At 41.5% G+C, this 21,136-nt stretch overlaps 1 protein-coding gene across 3 annotated transcripts; it reads right to left on the bottom strand.

The window, feature by feature from the left end:
* Window positions 1-121: 121 nt before the first annotated feature.
* snx13 (sorting nexin 13) lies at window positions 122-20,966 on the bottom strand. Of its 3 annotated transcripts, none has more exons than XM_044052691.1 (25): window positions 20,809-20,966; window positions 10,809-10,921; window positions 10,608-10,710; window positions 10,371-10,460; window positions 9,177-9,298; window positions 8,928-9,046; window positions 8,703-8,807; window positions 8,509-8,597; window positions 8,350-8,433; window positions 8,106-8,244; window positions 7,540-7,628; window positions 7,319-7,418; window positions 6,345-6,538; window positions 6,152-6,256; window positions 5,894-6,064; window positions 5,742-5,811; window positions 5,123-5,265; window positions 4,891-4,998; window positions 4,694-4,804; window positions 3,749-3,910; window positions 3,558-3,635; window positions 3,332-3,477; window positions 3,165-3,233; window positions 2,964-3,076; window positions 122-2,619 (listed from the first exon to the last, which is right to left on the bottom strand). In XM_044052691.1, the coding sequence occupies exons 1-25, from the start codon at window positions 20,818-20,820 to the stop codon at window positions 2,384-2,386; spliced, it is 2,871 nt and encodes a 956-aa protein (XP_043908626.1). In that variant the 5' UTR covers window positions 20,821-20,966; the 3' UTR covers window positions 122-2,383. The 3 variants fall into 3 exon arrangements, with proteins under 3 accessions (XP_043908626.1, XP_043908624.1, XP_043908625.1); XM_044052689.1 differs by lacking the exon at window positions 20,809-20,966 and adding an exon at window positions 19,836-19,903 and having other exon boundaries at window positions 5,123-5,301; XM_044052690.1 differs by lacking the exon at window positions 20,809-20,966 and adding an exon at window positions 19,836-19,902.
* Between the last annotated feature and the right edge of the window lie 170 nt (window positions 20,967-21,136).

Here is a 21,136-nt window from a genome sequence, read left to right as displayed (position 1 = left end):
TCCAGATGCAGAGGAAAGTCTTTGAAAAGTCCTTGAATTTGATGCCAACCAAGGTGTGGGACCCTGTCGGAGTACACAACACCCCCCCCCCCACCTGCAAACACATAGAATACACTGTACACATTTTGGCTCAGTTAGTCTGAGTTACATTTTTATTAGTGTTATACTGATTTGAGCATAATTGCTCGCAGGGAAGAGTTTGATAAGCATGAGGCAAAAAAACACACCCTAAAGTCATTTTCAGTTGCGTTAAATGATCATGACATTCTGACTGATTGGTTTTTTTTTTCAGGTTAAAGAAAAATATGAAAATAGAATTGACAGTACATTTAGGCACACTATTAACACATACTGTACACAGATATGCACACTTTTCTTTATAATAGATTCATATATATATAGTGAGGTTACAAAAAAACCAAAACAAGCCTTCCTGTAGGGACAGGTGTGCAGAAAGTTAAAGGTGATATCTCCATTGTAGGGACAAAATATTCACCTCCCAGTATGAGAGGCTCACCAGAGTCCACCACAGCTGCTCAGTGTAAGCAAATCACAGCACATGAGGCAGTTCCGTCCAGTGACTGCAGCAGACAAAGTTCTGAACAGCCAACGGGAGAGGCCCTGACACAGTTGCTACGGTAAGTGCTCTTAAGCAGTGATTCTGTCGGGACACAGGATGCAGCTCTCCTGCAAGTCTATCGGACAGGAGGAGAGCAGCGGTCCCCTCCAGCCGTCACTTCATAACAACATAACCACTCAATAATCTGGAATGCGTGATCACGCCAACTACGAGTGAGGTGGAGGCAGTTATTTGAGGCCGCCTCTGAGCTAGCTTTATCCCAAGGAGTTAAAAACAACGCTGTGACACAAAACCCCACCCAGACACTGCATCAATCCATACCCAAGAACAGATTCTGCACAAGGGGAAGGTGAGGCGTAAGTGGAAAATACTCCCCACACACCCACAAACAAACAAGCAATCAGACTTATAAAACAAGTCTGTAAAATAAATATTGTACTTTTACAACAACGGAATGTTAAGTTGTTGGGATGAGATTTGTGGGGGGGGGGCGACTTTGTTTGTGTTCTTTGCCATTAAAACAATGTGATTTTTTTTTTCAGTATACAATTATTCAAAAATGCACATGCATTAAAGAAAAACAAATATTGCACAAAATTAAATTTCACCGATTAAAAGTGATCAGGGATACGCCTCCATATCTCTTATCACGATTTCCTTGTAACGTTCAGTCATATGAGGGAGAACTACCTGAAGGGTGCATCTCTTGGTCAGTACATACTGTGTGTAGTTTTAAGGCTGGTTCTCTGGCTCACACTCTCTCTGACGAGCCAGGTACAGACTACACCAGAGAGTACATTCTTTGATAGTGCGCTCGGACAGCCAGAGCTGAGCCTCCCACAGCTTCACTTGCTTTCCCCCTCTCTTCACATGATTATCACTATGAAGCACAATAACGTTTACAAATATCCCATCATCAAGCCCAGTACACACAAACACACACATGGGAACAGCATGAGCTTTGGTCATTACAGGTTATGACAGTAGCATTTAAAGGGGGTGTGGCCTATTCTTTGAGGATTGTGGGCGGCACAGATGATGCAACACTTGGGGAAGAAAAAGGAAATTCATGAGAAGCATTGAGGCAAAAACTAAACGTTGACAATAAAGATAAAAAAAATAATAATTCATCTGTCCACCCATTTTTGTTCAGTCACATTTTAAAAACAGTGCCTCTTCAACCCAGTGATATAGACGTATTTCGTTGCTTTGATAACAATATTGTTGCATGTTTTACGAGTGTGGAGGTTTTCGCAGGTCAAAGGTTTAGAACAGGACTGCAGCTAAAGGAGGGGCCAGTTCAGAGATGGCCAAAAGACAGAAGCAGAGGGAGGTAAGGCAAGGTGTGGGTCTATGCTATCGACTCCTACAGTTTAAAAACAATACAGTATCTGTGTTCTGCTCTCTGGATCACATGAAAGCAGCATTGACTGGCCCAAGATAAAGCTAAACACAACTAAAAAGAGTCCAAAAAAAAAGAGAGAGAAAATATAGGAGCTAAAAGAAAAGACTGCCATGTTCAGTCTCGGTGCAAATTTGGGACTTTGTGTTTGCGCATGTGTGTGTCACAGAGCAAGAGGACGACAGTGTCCATTGTTCATCCGTCTGTTCTGTTTTGACAGAAACCATCAGGTGAATAATAGAGGAGTGTTTTCACCAAAGAGTGTGTGAGCTAAGTGGTGGGGCAAAATTTCACACGTGTGCACACACACACACACACCTCAGTGTTCACTTCAAGTCCTCGCGCTCAGCTCTCAAGTCTGTGTGTGTCTCATCGCTTCAGTTGCCTCTGTCCTTTTCCTGTCACCTCTTTAGTGAAGAGGATTTGAGTTTCTGGCTGTATCTGTGGATGCGCGGTGAGCGGGAGTGCAGCTTGACAAAGAGCTCGGGGAACTTGTACTGGGGGAACATTGTCTCCAAGAAGCCTTCCAGGAAAACGTAGACCAACCGACGGTTCATGGGCTGGTACTGGAACATGTCAAAGACGCGCAGGATGCCCTTTCTCGTAGTGTCTGCTCCAATTATGTGCTTCAGCTCATCTGAGGCAGGAAGAGAAATATTTGGGGCGTTATCAATCACCCTTTGGTGCAAATGAAATGCGCTAGACAATCGACATACAATACGAGGCGAGGCAAGACGTACAGAACATACTGACTTTTTATTTTGCGAAATATTTGTTGTTTTCTGTGCATAAACAAGTCTAAAGACAAAATGAACAGGTTTCTCTAACTTCTAACCCTTCTACCCGTCCTCTGCTGTTTCTGCCCAGATTAACCTGTATATGCCACAGCGGTTAATAAACCTGTGCACAAAGCCATTATAGGCTCACAATGGCCAAAGTGTGTGTGTGTGTGTGTGTGTGTGTGTGTGTGTAAGGTTTCACCTGGCATGATACCCAGCAGGCTGGTCTTGGCGGCAACTCGTGTCCTCATGCGGATGCTCTTGTCCCGACGCGGCGGCGTCTCAGCCAGTATACCGTTGGGCCAGTAAGAATCCCTGTATGGAGACAGAGTCAGTCGGGGGTGAGTCCTAACTCCTCAAACCAATCAGATCTAATTAGGGGAAAACCGGTGGGAGGAGTTACCTGAACTTCTTGACATAGTCTGCCACCTGCTCTGGTGAGGTCAGGTAGTCCACATGATCCACAATTTTCCTACAAGGACAAAGAAAAGTTTAAGGTTTCAATAATAAACTAGATTTGTTTTTAGTATGAATGAACCACAGCCACGTTCATACTCCAGAGTCTCTGACCTGTTGATAGTGTCTCCATATGTGGCTCTGATGAGCTGTTGCAGCAGGTTCTTAATGTTCCTGCGCAGCCACTGGTTTTTCTCTTTTAAGTCAAACACTTCATCCATGAGCAGCAGCATGACCCTCAACGGAATGTTATCGTCCACCTGGACACACAAGTCATACATTTATTTATAACGTTTGATGAAAACAAATCGCACGACCAAACCAAGACCGACTGACTCACATTGTCATCAAGCTGGGCGGAGACTCGACAATGTTCAGGGTCTATTTCACTTGGGGACTTGGGGAGGAGTGGAGGCACCTGGGAGATCAGAGGGAAGACAACCGGAGTGAACTGACCCGTCAACGCAACAAGCAAAAGTTGAGGTTTGTGTTTGAAGACATGTATCAAGAAGTAGTGTTTAATGGAAATACCTTCAATATGGACTGTTTGATGTCCTGGCCCAGTCTCTCTGACATGCGACCCATGTTGTCAGAAACCTTGGTCATACCTTCAGCCAGACTGTCGGGAAGGGCTTTCACTGCGTTGGACACGTTCCTCATGGAGCTCCTCAAAGGATTCACAAATGTGTCTATCTGATGGGAGAATGACAAAAACAATGTATTACACAAAGTAAATTTTGCAGGTTGCAGGATCAAGATCCAGTTTCCGAGGCTATGCTCATCGTCACCATTATTATTATTTTGTAATTAAAAAGTCGATATCAGTAACTGTATAAACTTGTAACCTGATACAGTTGTTGTGTATCTGCTGCTGGTCTCCCTCTCTCTCTTCTGCCTCTCCCTCATCTCCCTCTTGTCCTTTCTCTCCCCCCATTTTCTGTCCCCCACCTCTCCACTGTCCCCCATTTTTCCTTTCACCCCAACCGGTCGAGGCAGATGACAGCACATCTCTGAGCCTGGTTCTGTCAGAGATTTCTTCCTGTTAAGAGGGAGTTTTTTCTCTCCACTGATGCCTAGTGCTTGCTCATTGTGTGAACTGTTGGGGTTCTCTGCTCTCTTTGATGTTGTCTATGTACAGTGTCTTGAGATAATGTATGTTATGATTTGGCGCTATACAAATAAAATTGAATTGAATTGAATTGAATTAAATGAAAAGACTAAAGCCATGACCTGTTCAAATGAATCAAATGAAAAGGCCGAGCTTGAGCCTCTGTAACTACGCTGCTTTGCTGACCAATAACACAGTTGGGCACGTGTCAGACACACAGTTATATTGAAGGTCAACAACACGTACAGAAATGAACCTGGCAGCATTGCATCTCTTAGTGCACAGGCTGTCGGAAGTTGGAAGAAATAACAGTACACAACGTTCTCCAGTAGTAAATACAGCGTTTCGCTGTAAAATCATTAACTGACCTTTCGTGCAAATTCTCCTTTGCCCTTGCTGTACGCCTTGTTTTCTAGAAAGTCGTAGACATAAGGAATCAGGGTGGGGCAGGCCTTCACCATCTCTGGGTTCAGCAGCAACTGGAACACACACACACCAAAGTTAATGATAATAACAACAAATCCAAATGATGTTAGACAATTTAAATCATATATACAAACATTACCTGTAGGTAAGCATTGAGGTCTTTTTTCCTCTTCTCTAGGAAGTCCCTGTCCATGTTGTTGAATGTCTTTTTTCCTGGCAGCTTGAGGATTGATGCCAGGTTCTCAAACTAAAAACCCCACATGGGAGGACAGACACATTTACGCCATGTTTTAACAAGAATATTAACTTTCTTGTTGCTGGCCTCTGAATAACTGATACACAAAAATCCTTACTCACTCAAAAACACACACCTGTTCAATGATCCGCATGTGGAAGTCATGGAAGTCTGAGTAGCGACGGTAAGTCTTCCAGCAGTCTTCACTGCCATCCTGGCTGCGTCTGAACACAGTGATGGCGTACAGCGCGTAGGTCTTACCATGGTCGTTGCAAACCCCTGCAGCACCCGAGAACCCGGGGAGACAAGCATCAGCTACCCCGCGTGGCAATAAATCCAATGAGGGCATGGAGGGGTCGATGAAAGAACAGCAAAGACGGAATAGGAAATGAAAGTGCGTGCGGTGGGAGGAAGAGCCAGAAAAAGAAAGAACGCAGAACACAAAGTGTGGAGGAATGACAGGAAAGGTAAGGAGGCAAGGAGGAAAAAGGAAGAACAGAACAATAGTGAGGGTGACAAAATGAAAGAAATAAAAAGAAATACTGGAAACAGAATGAAAGTGACACATGCAGGCACATGCTGACGAAAGGAGCTGGGAGGTGAAGAGTTGAAAAATGTAAGGGAGTCGGGACTAAACAAATTTACATGAATCTAAAATCCACTCCATGAGCCCATCAGATTTTTGTTTAAATGAAAAAGAACGAATCACAAACCCTTTTAAGATAGATATCATGTCCGTGTGTGTGTGTGCATACCTGTGTCAGAGATGAAGGCATGTAGGTGCATAGTTTCATCATGGCAGGAGTTGGACAAGTCGTCCAACGACTGAAATGAACAATTAACAAGTCTCTGATAAAGTAAACTCTTCTCACACAAACAACAACTGGGGGATTCATCTCTGACTCACTAGATTTATGCTTCCTGTGGGTGAGCCATTAAAGGATTCTCCATCACCGTCATCAGATCCCCGGTAACTGGGCTCTTTTAACATATCGAGCTCTGCTAGCATGCGGACGTAGAGGGGGCTCTGCTTGAACGAGGGGTAGTAATGCTCGTCACGTAGCATCATGTCATACACCTGTGAAAAACACACGCAGTATGTATATGAACAGTGAGCAGCATAGGTCATACACTGAACTCATAATACACTTGGAGGAGTTTGTACCTTTCTCTGGATCTCATCAAATATCTCTGGCGTTGGATCATCTTTCTGCAGTTTCTCGCCGAGCTTTATCACCGAGGCCTCGTCCACTTGCACCCTGGGAGACGCCTGTTGCAGAAGAATGAACGCAAGATGCATTTCTTACAGTCTGCTTATGGACCAAGATGTAACTATAAGACCTAAACATGCCTCCTACCTTGTCGGAGAGGTATTGTTCGAAGACGCCCAGCGCAGCAGCCTTGAGCAGCCCCTTGGTGGCGCTGGGCTGCTTCTTGCCGTCTTTCTGCCAGCCGTGCATGGCCTCCAGCTGCTGCTGTGCCGTCACCCTGTAGCCTTCCACGGTGAGCCAGAAAAACAGCTCGGCCTGCGCCCCCGCTGCCTGCATGAAGTCTGGATCAGCAGACGCACAACAGTTAGTCGTGAAGGTGTCAGTTTGATGTGGCAGGAATAGTTATAAATCAAAAACTCGGACTTTCTAGTGGACGACCTGGTCTTAATTCATATATATATAAAAAAAAATCCAGGCAGCATGAGAGTCAAAGGAACAGTATATAATTAAAGCTACAAGGAGTCTCTCAATCAAAGCAATAACAAAAGACCCAGTTTAATGACATTAAGAAGCAGTGTGGGATGATGGGAACTATCGTGTTGTTTTGTTTGGTTGCCTTTACAGGGAGAGCTTATTCAGCAGAAAGTACAGCAAATGGCAAACATACACAATAATCCGTTTATTGTTTTGTTTTGTTTTCAATCAAAAATCAAAAAAAGTGTTGGACATATTTTGGCTAATTTAAGTGCACTATTTAACAAAATATATAACATTGACATTTATTTTCTTTAAGATGTTTCTATGCAGAAATATTACATATTATAACTTTAAAGTGACAACATGGGACATGGTTCATTTTCCACACCAGCTCTGACACAACTTGGAACTTTAACGAGTTGGTTGATGCACACACACACACACACACACACACACACACACACACACACACACACACACACACACACACACACACACACACACACACACACACACACACACACACACACACACACACACGCGCACTCTTTCTCTCTCACACACACTGAAATCTAATCTGTAAAAGAAATGTTCTAGATTAACGTCGAGGGATGACAACAGTGATAATACACTCCCACAATTACCCATGAAGAACTGCAGTGCTATGTTGTGGACGAGGATGTGATCCAGTGGGATGACACACAGCTTGCCAAAGTTGACCGCCAATTTCAAGGCATCCACTTCCTGCACAAACACAAGACACAACATGAGAGAAGTCGCAGCCGGGCCGAGCGACGTCCGGTTAAAATGACTTTCACTGATGCAAGCGTGAAGCCCCCGTCATCGCTGTGTCGCAGTGCCTGACCTTGCCAGAATGCAGCCTCTGGATCCTGGTCTCGCACACCTTCTTCACAAACAGAAGACTGTTGATCTGGTTTTTGATCACATTGATGTCTGAAGGACAAAGACACAATAAGATGTTGGTGGAGGAGAGGAGTGAAAGTTTAACTTTTTTATTTACCGTACACAGAAAGGTGACATTTTGGTTAGTGTCATGTGTTTGTCTACGACACTGTTCAAAAGTCTTTTGTCACCATTAGATTTGTTTATTTGGTAATGCTATAATGAAAATTCAGTGTAATTATTTCTCAACCATCAGAGAGAAGTATCAAGCAATTAGTGCGACCTACAGCGGTGCCCTTACACTTGAACAATAGCATGACCCTGGCTCTCTTAAAACGGGAGTGGAACCCTAATAAACGCTACAGGTAAAAACCTGTGTTTGTCCAACTATTTCATGTCCAAAAATATGTGTTGTGGAAAAGGTGTATTATTCAGGACATGCTTGACCATTCCACATGCTGTGGACCAACTTTCAGTCACAACATTCCACTCCAACAGTACTGTCTGTATGTGTCAGTGAGTGCCCACCATCTCCAGCGGTGTCCAGGGAGCGCAGATACTGCAGCTCCTCCACCACCTTGTCCTTGACGGACTCCAGCTCGGCAGGTTTGTCCGTCAGCTTTAGGATGTTCATGAAGGCTTCATAGTTACAGCTTGCGTCCCGTATCTTACACACAACAACAACAACAACAACAGTTGATATCACAGGCACTGCATCAGTTCCCTTACATTGTCAGCTGACAGACAGAACGCACGGTCGGTTAGATCTTACCATCCAGATGACAAACTGGTTGATGTAGTCTGGGTCGCTCAGCTGGTTGATGAGGGGTAGCAGCACACCACGAGCCAGCACCTCCTAAATAAAAACAAGTTTTTCAGGTACACTCATAATGATTTATAAGTTGTGTGTGTGTATCTTATGTGTCCCCACCCTTAGGAAGTATCTCATGTTCTTGTTGTGGAAATCTCCAGGAGGTAGTAAAAGATACAGAAGCAGCTCACACAAGTCCCGAAGGAAACCTGACACACACACACACACCAAAAAAGGGCTGTTAATTAGTCTTCATTCACTTTAACATCAGACAGTGACACACTTGTGCTCTTCCTGAAGTGCAGTATTTTTACCTTCCTCGTCTTTGTGTGAAGTGCACACTACGTCTCGACAAATCTTCCTCTCCATCTCCACCTCAGCTTCGAAAAACGAGTCCACCAGCTCCTCCGTGATGTCTCCTGTTCAGACAGAACCTTTTGTTGTCATCAACTCTACAAAAAAAACTTGTTTTCTGCACCACAATTGTTATAAAAAACGACAGGCATGCCAACCACACTAAAGTGTTCAAATATGCGTACTCTGCTTGTCCTCTCTGTCAACGAGACGATCCTGGGCTTTTCTAAAGACACGTAAATGGGTGGCAAAGTCGTCCACGAGGCGAGTGGTGAAGTAAGGCTGCCAGTCCACTTCTTTGGACCTGGACACACAAGAGCACACACAAAAGTTAAAGAAACGTGGAGATACACAACAGATTTATTCTAAAACCTAAATATGAAAGCAGAAAATGTCACATGCAAATCGGTGTGCGTGTGTTCGTGTGCTTGTACCGTGTGGAGAACTGGACAAGGGCATTCTGCAGGGTCTGTCTGATCTCCAATAAGAAAGACTCATCCTCGCTTAGAGTATAGTACCAGTACTGTATATAATCTCTCAGAGCAAACTGGATCACCTACAGACAGAGAGAGAGAGAGAGAGAGAGAAGCAGAGGAGGAGATCAATATCTAGTACCAACACCTATGGTTGTAAAAAACTGCGTAAGTTGTCAGTATTTTGTCTGATTGTCAATATCTGCTGCTTCTGTGTGAGAATGAGAGAGGGAAAAAAGACGTAGACAGCAGTTTCACGTGCTGCTGATATCAGTGTGGATTTCCAGGGAAATGGGGGAGAACAGAGACGACACAATGGAGCAGTCAGTGTCATCTGATCAACTCAAATCAAACTTGCTGAGTATGCACTCAACTTGCCTGTTAAGTGTTGTAACCGCAGGACAGGGTGGTAAGCAAAAACGGTGACCACCACAAAAAGTAACGATGCTCCTGTTCCCGGTCAGCAATGCTGACTGACAAAAACAACCATCATTTAGGGGATTGTTTTACAGAGTGAGTTACATTTCAGCCAAGCGGCGGTTTCTTTTCTTACTCAACGCGATGACGCAACATCAGTTCAACTTTTAGTCATGTCAATTTGCACAGCATTAAATGAATACCCGGAGTCATTATGTGGTCCAACACTTACTCTGAAGTAACTATATTCATTTAAAACATAATGGGATTTGCTTTGTTTGATGACTAGATAATAATGTAAAGTGGCATTATTTTAAACAAATAAAAGGAAAAGCTTTCATTTACAGTCAGTCCTATAGAGTCCATAACACTTGTACTTGACACAAGAGTCAAATGTAGAGCTGCAACTAACGATTATTTTCATAATCGATTCATCTTCTTGATGAATCGTTTGGTCCATAAAATACCATAAAAGCTTAAAAAATGTTGATCTGTGTTCGTCAAAGCTGGAAATGATGATGCTCTCAAATGTCTTTTACCACAAACCAAAAGGATTAACTTTTAATGATTTCTTTGTTATCCAGAGCAAAGAAATGAAGAAAATATTCACATTTCAGAAGCTCAAACAATCAGAAATCTTGAAAAAAGAATGAAAAAAAGCTTCAAATGATTCATCGATTATCAAAATAATCGATTTATCGTTTCAGCTCTAGTCAAATGCACAGTAAGTCACCGTACCTGTTGTAGTGGTTCATCTATAAAACTGGAGCCAGTCAGTCTCCTGTCAATCCTGATAGGCTTTGTCTCCTGCTTCATCTCATCCAATATCTACAAAAAAACAAAAACAGGAGCACTTTAATCAGTGCAAACATTCATGATATGTATGTTACCTGGACGGCAGACTTTGCAACTTGATTAACAACTACTTCATTTGTTTGTATAGGAGGTGAGTGAGTTTCTTTACACTACTTTTACCTTCACTATACCAATCTGTGTAGGTGGTAGATAAGATTGATCGCATCTTTCCAGGTGTTTCTCTGAGTTGATCTTCCCATAAAGCAGAGTGACCGCAAAGCCCCTGGAAAACAGAAAAGAGAAGTTGGACCTTTTCAACCAGGCGTTCAAAGACGCGTATAAATAGTGCATGAAGTATGGTTTGCAAGTTTTAATGCTCACCCTCCAACGAAGCAGAAGATATAAAAGGCCAGGTAGAATATGGCAAAGGGCCCAAAGGTGACGAGAAATAGCACGACTCCAAGACCCCCCCATCCCCAGATGGACAGACTGGCCTGAAAAAGACAAAAACACAAACCACAGGCTGAATAATCCAATTTGTTCACACAAGAAACAGCTTGATCGTCTTTTACCTTTTTCAGATTACAAAATCTCCAGCTCAAAAGCACTTAAATCAGCCATCGCCGGCAACAAAATACAATACTTTTTAATACAAACCAGATACAAACTCAATTTAAATATTCATGTTTTAGGCCAGTGACTAAGATTTATTTACATTATATTATATAAATATAGATATGTTTGGTCAGGTGACTTGAACTTAAAATATGTGCCAGTCCCAGTTACTCGATATAAATCAGTACTAGTGTATACTGTGTGATGTCAAGAGGTGGCAACATAAAACATTTTATTTTCACAATATAATACAGAAAAAAAGATGCTCGGATTCATCTAGAAATTGTGTTATCACATCGTCTGTCCAGCAGAGTATGCTCTGACTTCATAGTTTATAAAATCAGCACTGTGTCAACAAAACACATCTCAAATGAGTAGATACCAGTCAAGGTGGAAGTCATTGATTATAGACATTTCCAGGAATGTATTTTATGAATGGCTTTGCTACAGCTACTGAATATAAAAAAAGGTGTAGAAATAAAAAAGTGCACAGACACAAAAGCAAAAGGAGCAATAAAAAAAGAAATCCTGAATGAACTACTCACATACAGAGACTTTATGCTTGCTGATAATTGACCAATTTAGGATTTAGTAGCAGTCAAATCGATTGCGCTACATGTACTGAACAATGACATCATCCATAGAGCAAAAAAAGCAACCATGTTCTACACTTGACACGTCGGCACAGACCATGAAAAAACATACTTGAGTGAATTATATTGTTAGAGACCGTCACAAATTGACCTGTGTCTCCAGACTTAAGAGTCACATCATATGGTTTTCCTGTTATTGTCAGGCAGGAAACCAAGCTCTTGTTTCCTGCTCACATCCCTCTCTCCCTCTCTCTCTTTCCATATAATTTATCACAGTAGCTCTTTTATAATATCACATTTTGTGCCCCTGCTGTGCTGTAGATGCAGTTAACACAAAAAAACAAACAAAAAAAACTTTCCTGTTTCTTTTTAGACCGATCAGTCAGAGAAGACACTAAATAAACACTGAGTAAGCATCACAAGTGCAAACATCAAGCCATCTTAATGCAGGGCAAGGGTTATAAACAGGAGGTGACCTCCATCATGACTACCGATGCTTTTACATCAGAAAGGCCACGATAGAAGATACACTTTATTGTTTCCTTGAATTTTGGTCAGTCTTGTAAACCCATGACATCAAAAGCAGGTTATTTGCCCTAAAGACGGAATCCTCACACTCTGGATAAAGGATGATCTAACTAATCGATACAACAACCTCCTGTACAAATCAAATGGCCCCTCATCTCTTTCAGCATTCATCCTGGTTTTTTTTGTGAACATTTTCAAATTGGCAGGTTTGTGTATACGGAAAGAAAAGGAATACATATCCCTGAACAGTTAAGACCATAACACAAAACAAAAGTGCAGGCATTCATATACAATCTTAATATTTGTTTGTTTTGTATTGTTAATTTATGTAAATTGTGCCAATTGGTGAATCTAAAGTCAGCATCAACGCAAGAAAGTTAATCTGAGACTTTTAAGAACTTGGGATATGGGTTTTTTGGAATCCTTTTCATTGATTGTAGTCACTAAAGACAGAAAAATATCAACCCCTAAGTGTTTTAATTGATTAACAAATAGGAATAATCCTAACGCTTACATAAAAGTTGACTTTTGCCATTCTGAAAATAAATTAAGGACATGATAGCATGTTTAAACATGTGTTTGTCAATATTAGCATTGGTTGTCTTATACACCAATACTGTATGCATTTGTGTGACTGTAAACTGGATAAAGAGCTGCAGGATTAGGAGGGTTAAAAAAAGTATCACGTTTAATTTGACAGACATTACCATTCCTATACTTTGATGATTCCAATTGGGACAACATCATCATTTATGCTTTTTAACTGTAATTATCATTACAAAATAATAGAGATTTAAAGATTTTAAGAGTATGCCTCCAAACGAAACCTTTCCCCCCATTTGGAGGGCAAGATTTTTGGACTGTTTAATTCCTGCAGCACTGCAGAATTTTGTCACAGTGCTATTTTTGGGGTTGTTATGCAAAAAATTAACTTCCATAAACTTAACCTTCTCAGCAGGGAGTACACACTATTCAAATTAAACTGTATCAGGCAAGGAAAGCAATTACTATATCTGAGGTAATGCGATAAATGCAGTTATCTACATATTAAGAGTATATGGAGGTAACGCTACCAGAGTATAATGCTCTGAGTTTGGGCTATAAGCCATCACAGTCACGGACAGACATCATGATGATCAGCAGTGATCATCTTTAGCTGCCCTACATTCTAACTAGAGTTCCTCAGATTAGCAGCTCCACTGAGGGAAACGGAGAGAGAGACAGAGCTGAGACATTGAACTCACTCTCACAGCCGACTATGGACAATCGTATGACACACATTAGAGACATGGGTCAGCCGGATTACTATGGACAGTATAGGATGACCACCACACAAAGACAGGCTATTGAAAATCAGCGCTTTAAACAAACTGACAACATTTGTAAAGATGATTATGTGTAACATGGTAGTTTCGCCTTCTATTTAACATAATCTAAATATTATTAGAAAAGGCCACTAAACAAGCAATCTATAACTAAGGATGTCAGAAATTAACCATTAACCATGTAACCTATTAAATAAGTATATCACTATAATAACTGACTATGTCTTTTGTGTGTTTTGACTTGCTTTGTGCATTTTATTCCACCAGAGGGCATACATCAACACAAGTACAGAGAAACACATGCTACACCTACATCTGGGCATAGTGCCACAACAGCCACAAGTCAGACAGAGGCAAATGTGACCATAGCCTTGGTGCTACTCATTGGAGACCACAGATTTTTAAGTGCATCTTACAAAAGTACAAGACTTCTTCTGTGTAACCCAGGGACGTGTGTGCTATCAGAGGGAGTGTTTCTTCTCTGCAGCCTGACATAAAGACAAGCTGACAAGAGCCACTTTTTCAAACAACAACTGTCATATGACTAATGTGCTGCTAATGTGCAATATTTAAAATCTGAGCTAAGGAAAAAAACAAACAGTGCATCTCTATTATTCATTGTTAATCATAAATAAATAATATATAATAATTACAAATCATTATTGATTAATGTGTTGGCAGCAAAGGAAATCTAATAAAATTGGCAACCCTTGGTTGTCCCATACAGTGATTTATTTGCCGTTTTGGTTTTTTTGGACACACATTGTGAATGATATTGAGTTGCAATAACATAATATATATATAAAACATAAATATTTTTTTTAGTGAAGCTTCATAACAATTTTGACAGTGTTATAGAATTTAAATTATACAGTGATGCAAGGATGAGAACATGTAAAGATTGCCATTGAGCATCAATCTGATTAAAGATTTGTTAATCGATTTACAGACACTTTCCTATCATCCGAGTGTCATTTCTCTGGATGTCACATACAGAGTCGTTGTGACTTATGCCAGCAGAGGGTGCACAAAAACCAAAGCACTAAAGTAATTAGCTGGAGAAGGAGTGCTAATGCCTGGTGAAGTCCTATCTTACACCGCTAAGAAAAAGTGAAAGAAGGTAACAAAAAAGACAAACTCTATGTCATTTCAAAGACATAATTCTCTACAACTGTGTAACAAATACTGTTCTCCCAAAAAGAACTCAGCTAAAATGCTTTTGCTGATTTTTATTTACTGTGCATGCGAAATTTTTGGACTGTATCGGATTTTACATTTTTTATCTGCTCGATGTCCGATCCAGTGATTTTGACCAGTATCGGCTGTTACTGATTCCAATCCCTACACCGGATAAAAAGCAAATGCACCATGTTTCCCCATGTTAGTCAGGTAATGTCATCACAGGAAGTGTTTCTCCACAGCCTGATTTAATGACAGGGTGACACCAGGAGCTTCTTCAAGCAACAGCCTTGTTGTTTTCTTTTCTTCTAATATGAGAAATATAATGCTGCTAATGTACAATGTTTGAAAATGCAAACTAAGAAAATGACGTGTGTTTCGAAATTATAATTGTTAACCAACTGTCGCTTATTAACTCATTCAACTAACAGTTAAGGAAATTGCACAGATTTTGTAACTCATTCAAATGTATGAACTGCAGGGCCAGGTTCAGATCACCCAGCAGAAATGTGGTGTTTAAACAAACATCTCTGATTAAGAGTGACAGAGTGAAAAAGGTTTTCCAGAAAAACTAGCAAGAACCCACATCTTGGGTGTGCTTGTGTGCACTGAATGTATCCTAACTGGCTCAACTACTCCTGTCTAAAGACATTACCGGCTAGAACAAAGACAATAATAGCAGGGTAACGACAACAGGAAAAGAACAAGGCTGGTCAAAAGAAGGTGACTACTGTCTGACAGTTGATCTACAAGTAGAGATAGGGAGATAGAAAGGAAGCCTTCAAAGGATGTACAACACCCTAAAACGCCACAAATCTAATTGATCTGTAATGTACAATGACATCCTGACATTTACAGGGCATCTACATCAGCCACGACCCTGACCTACTCACTAAACCTCTTCACCATTCCAGAACAACTTGCTAGATACATCATTGCATGCTGACAAGATCATTTTGACATTTTGAATCAATTCAAGCCTATTTCACTCAACGTGGGATGGGTTTGTGTTCGTCAGAACCAACTTTAAAGTATTTTTGAAAATGCCAAAAAGCTGTGCTAGTTTCTGGCCCTGTTAACTACAGTTCAAAAACATTCCAATAGTCAGTTTCTATTTTTGGGATGTTTGCATTGTTCTTAACACAAATACAAAATACACGGAGAGATGATGTAATACCAACTGAGTCTATGTTTTCAGTGCAAACCTTCCCGGAGAAGCTATGTGAATGTAGTTCAGATGTGTAATCTAAGTCTGATTTGACTTAGATTACAGCGAGCCTGTGAGCAGCTGTGGCAGCAGGGTGTTGTGTGATGAGATGAGGAGGCTGTGCAGGCTTGGCTTTGTAGGAGACATGATAACCAAGACTCTTGAGTCATTACAGCTTACACAGGGTTTTAAACATGAACCATCTGTTCCAGTGATTAACACCAAAGCCCAATGGGGACGCACACATCTAAACATCCAGGCAATCCACAATGAAAAGACGCATAAGCAGCAGTGTAATGTTAGAGACTCTGTACAAACTATGTGGTGTGCAAATGCAGACACACACAAAACTACAGTATTTCACTGGATATTTACTCACAAATAGGTATAGCATATCAGCTGCATAGCACAACTAAAACACAATCACACATGAGCATAGAAGGGGCTTATTGTGGGACTGTGTGTGAGAGTATTCTTCTGTTGCACATCCTTGACCACCACGCACAAACAGCCATAACCAGCCTTTTATCAGTTTCTTGACAATTATCATTCACCAGATTTCAGGGCAGGACACAAAAACAGCTCAAGGGTAAATATTTCTCTCTTTTTTGCGACCCATGAACAGGTTCACAACTTGTGCTTTAGCTGCAATCCTGAATACTGTGATCACTAGGCAAGAGTCTAAAGCTCATCTGTGGGAGAGCAATCATGAATGACTGAGAGGAAGAGAAAGTAAGTGGATCTGACTAGTCTGTCAGGTGGCAGTGTCATCAGGTTCCAATGCTGAGAAAGAGTGACACTAACACAAGTCTGTGTCTCATGGTAAGCCACTCATTCCCTGCACCAAAGACCAGAGACAAAATCAGTGATTTTTTTCATCCTGGCATCCTGTGACTTCAGTGTTTGAAATGATTTAGCTTTGACACAAACTTACTAAACAAGGCAGCAGTAGAGCAGCAACTCCTGTGTCCGAACTAGAACATCCAGATTTTCTCTCTATACTTTGGTGCAGTAGAGGAAGCAGTTTACAAACCTCCATTTCCAGTCGGAAAAGGCTGTAGAACAACGAGATAAAGTGGCACTCACATTCTTATCATTTTGTAGACTTAAGCAGGGGTAGATTTTATTGGGTAAACCTTTTATTAAGTGGCTAAAATATGCTGTGTCCCTACTGGAAGCTATGTTTTCAATGAGACCAGGCCAGATAAATAAGTAGAGCAGAAACTGGGGAAAAGTCATTGATTCAAAAGTTGTGCTGTGCAGACAGCAAACTCTTAGCACTCTGCTATTGACTGAAGAAACAAGAACTGCAGGACAGCGAACAGAGAAGGAAAGTCCCAGTGATCCAGTCACTGAACCAAAAGAAGAATCAAACACCCTATCATATAACTTACAAGAATATGGTAAACTTCTCTTCTTCTGTAATCACAGTGAAATCACATTTTACTTGACATAACATTTTATGATCACCACCTGAACCACATTGTAAACTTTGACTCACCTCACACTTTGTACCCTCATACATCTGATCACAGGTGGACAAGTAGTAGACTTTCTTTGAGGTGTTTGTGCACACTTGCACATGCAGAAAAAGTAGAGGCAATTTTCAAATCATAATTCTTTTAACGTGCAATTGGTGGCCACCATTTCAAACCCAATATTGAACTGAAGACAAGTCAAAATGTTTTTGAGCAGGACAATAGCCTGAGCTTGACAGTAGGTCACTCCCTTTGTCAACTCCGAAAACAGACTAAACACTATCACATCAAATAAAATCAGTCCTTTATGGTATTTACTCCTCATTTACCACTCTGCTCACTGAAGTTAACTTTAATAAGTGCAAAAAGCAGAACATTTGTGAATGTTTTTTGAAGAATAGAAGAATTTAATTGATACCAAAGAGCAGTGTTGCCTCTCTGGCAGTGGGTGGGAGCTCAGCTCAGCACTTTGCAAAAAAACTTGTTGCTTTTTTCATTCTATTTGTCACCCATCAGATCCACTGACACATACACCTGACAGTTTGTGGCTTAGGTAAGGTTCCAGTTAACCATTTACTCTCGAGCTTCATGTCAAAGTGCTTATCTCCAACCCAGTTTTATATAGACTGCCTTATTTAGCTGCAGGCCAACAGCATTAACTCCACTGTTACTCTGAGGAGGTTGAACTCAGCCACATGCCTCCTCTGATACATATTGAATCCCCAGCCATCTCTTTTCAATTTCTTGTGAGAAGTGGCTCAAGAACTGTGTGTCTGGAGGATTATTTACCAAAGATCCTGGCCAACAAGCAGGAATCAGCCCACAATGTTAATTACAAAACTGAACCAAGCAGTGCATACACATCCTTAGAACTGAACAGTCAGTAGCTGTATTACGTTAGTGATAGTTAAGCTGCTGTTATAATCTAGAATCAAATGCTACACAAAACCTATTGATGAAAAGGTATATCTGATCATAAATGGTAACACGGGTCAAAAATACGAACTGCATTGTTTGCCTCAGCATGGTCTTAACTTATTATGGATACATCTGGTGTCAAGACACAGGTCTGAGCAGGACTTAATTCCCAAGAGGCGTCAGCATGAAAGGCGACACCTCCATCAACAGCGTGAAGAGGATACAGGTGTACTTGAGGACAAGCTGGCCAGATGTGACAGCATGCCTGCCTTCATGTCCACCAGGTTTTGATTAAGACACCTTGTGAGATTTAGCCAAGTGTGAAAATCGGAGCGATAACTTTGTGTGCCTGTGGATTAAAACACAATGCACTTGTGTCTCCATACAACAATTCAACTTAGTGTAAAAAGGTGTGCTAAGCCAAATGGGAATGCCATTCACTCACATGAGTAAATTGGAAATAGAAGGGGGGGGGGAATTAAAGCTGATATCTCTGACTAAACATGGTCATGCAATAAACATGAGAGACAAATCTTCATAGCACAAGACCAACAGTTGAGCTACAACTTATAGTTCAGATATGCATTTAAAACCAAAAAACAAACAAACGAACAGGAGCAGGAAGCAGATGACTAAATGGAAAAAAAAATAGAAACAAAACCTAGGAGGTCAGAGCATGGCTAATTCTTTGCTGAGAGGCAACAGTGATCTTGTGCAAGAACGTGACTGTTAGACAAAGGCAATTGTGTTTAGTGAAAGGGCCCATTAGCCGCAGGCAAGTTGCTACACCTACATCTGACCTCACCTTGCATCTTATATCCATAATAAAGATGACACTACAAAGATTATGTGAATTCAATAAGTCATCACATGATTGTTTGCCCATCATTCACCCCAGACTTAAGGTTAGCAGAGTTACATTTTACAAGGAGCTATTATCAAGCATAGTTATAGTTTCACGCCTTAAAGCACCCAACACAGATATCTGTCCACACTTTCTGACATAAAGAACAGTGCAGTAGCAGCTGAAGCCTCATTACAGGGGATGAATGTGTACTTAAACTGCTGGAGAGATGCCTAGATATAGACAGGTCACCTGCTGCTCAAGTGCTGAGGACACTGTAATCTGTCAAAGTGCTACATCTGTACTCACAGGAAACAGAGGTACAATTTGCAACTTGTGAGCCAGTATCTTCACCACGAGTGCATCTGTTTAAAGTTAGGAATCCAGCATACGTCGAGAAACTGCATCACATGAAAACTGTAGCAAAACTACTCTGTCATCGCCAATAAGTTACACAGACAGGGACTGTCATGCTGATGACACACCCTACACTAATCTCCACAGTCAGTGATGAGCTAAAGTGGTCTCTGGACTGTGAAAGTGACTGGAAGAGAGAAAGAGAGAAAAAAAGGAGATGGGAGAAGCTTGAGTGAAGCTTGTGTGAATCAAATCACTACTTATAGTACTTTGACATCAAATAAACAGTACTGTTGACAAACAGTATTGTGGTAAGGGCTAGAAATACACAAGAGTGCAACTGTGAAACAAAGTGAAAACCTACCGCTGGCCAGAGGATGTCAGCTGAGGAGGCGAGCTCTAATCCATCCTGAGGACGGACAGTGTTCATGCATGTTCAGGAATGTGGACATATACACCCTAAAACCACCTGCAAATCTGGTTTTAGTGAGGAGGATCCTTAGAGGATCTAAGGAAACACTCAGGGTGGACTGGGAGCATTCAGATCTGTACATCAATTCAGGACAGATGTTAATGCCTGTTCTGAATGGGGTATTTGCTTTGGTTGTCTTTGTTTCGTTACTTGTAAAAAACAGAAGGACTGTTTAAGCACTGGCCCCATCAGTGTTGATTTAGCACCAATACCTTGACAAAATCCCAAACAGCACTGGATCTCATCCAGGAGAAAAATCACAATTTTGACTCACGACAATCAAACTACTGGACGATCGGTGTAAACGTCTCAGACTTTCCCCGAAGTTAGAGTGAAATGAGAAGGAAATGCCGCAACACACACTTCATCAGCCCCACAGATACTTGTCACTGCCTAATATGCTTCTTGCTGACCTGACCGCGGAACAACTTCAGAGAATTGTCCAGCACATACTGTACAGAGATTGTAATACTCTACATTTAGGTCGAACCTTCCAGTAGCCGCAAAAAAGCTAACGCCCAGCTCACCTTTATTCTCTCTGGTGTAGGAAATCGTTGTTGAAGAACGTTTCCCATTATCTAAACGCATACTAGTACCGACACTGACTGTGTCGAGCTAATTACAGCAAGGATATTCTGAGCTTCATCGTATTAACTTAGCGTTAGCACTGTAATCCTGGACTGACAGCCACTCACAGGAGACGGGCCAGAGCGGCTGTGGACCGTCCTCTGCCCTGACAGGCTGAGTGTTTACCTGCGGAGAGAGCGCTAAGACTAACGCTAGCCGCTACAAGCTAACTAGCCATGTCAGTCACTCAGGGAAAACAAAACTAGTGGAAACGTATTGTGCTTTGATTCTGACTCACCTCTGCAAACATCGTCTAAAAGGCTGTGCGTGCGGTGGTCGCGGCTAACCCCACCACATTGTAACATGCGAGGAGGAGTTTGTTTTCTCGGTTAAAAACGGTCGTATATCCAATCTCCGTACTCTCTTCGGAGGGTCGCCATGTTTGCCAGGTTTACGTCTCGGGTGCTCCGTTTCCGGACGTCGCCGTGTGATTGGCTGAGGGGTGATGACGCAGAAACACACCCGTGACTGACACACAAATGCTTTTTAGTGAGCAGACAAAACCACTTGTTTCTTTCTAATCTCATCATATTGCTGCCGGCCAAGTTTAATATTGATAAAAAAAT

This window comes from Solea senegalensis, linkage group LG20, assembly GCF_019176455.1.
Source record: "Solea senegalensis isolate Sse05_10M linkage group LG20, IFAPA_SoseM_1, whole genome shotgun sequence".
NCBI classification, from domain to species: Eukaryota; Metazoa; Chordata; class Actinopteri; order Pleuronectiformes; family Soleidae; genus Solea; species Solea senegalensis.
This window is presented reverse-complemented; position numbering and strand designations above follow the sequence as displayed.

Bases quoted from the DNA above. Each gene is read 5' to 3' on its own strand.
- snx13 (XM_044052689.1), bottom strand. From the start codon at position 19,901: ATGAACACTGTCCGTCCTCAGGATGGATTAGAGCTCGCCTCCTCAGCT. The intron at 9,299-10,370 runs GTACGGTGACTT...CTCTGTCTGTAG, and splicing joins TAGATGAACCACTACAACAG to GTGATCCAGTTTGCTCTGAG. The intron at 6,065-6,151 runs GTACAAACTCCT...TGTTTTTCACAG, and splicing joins TTGATGAGATCCAGAGAAAG to GTGTATGACATGATGCTACG.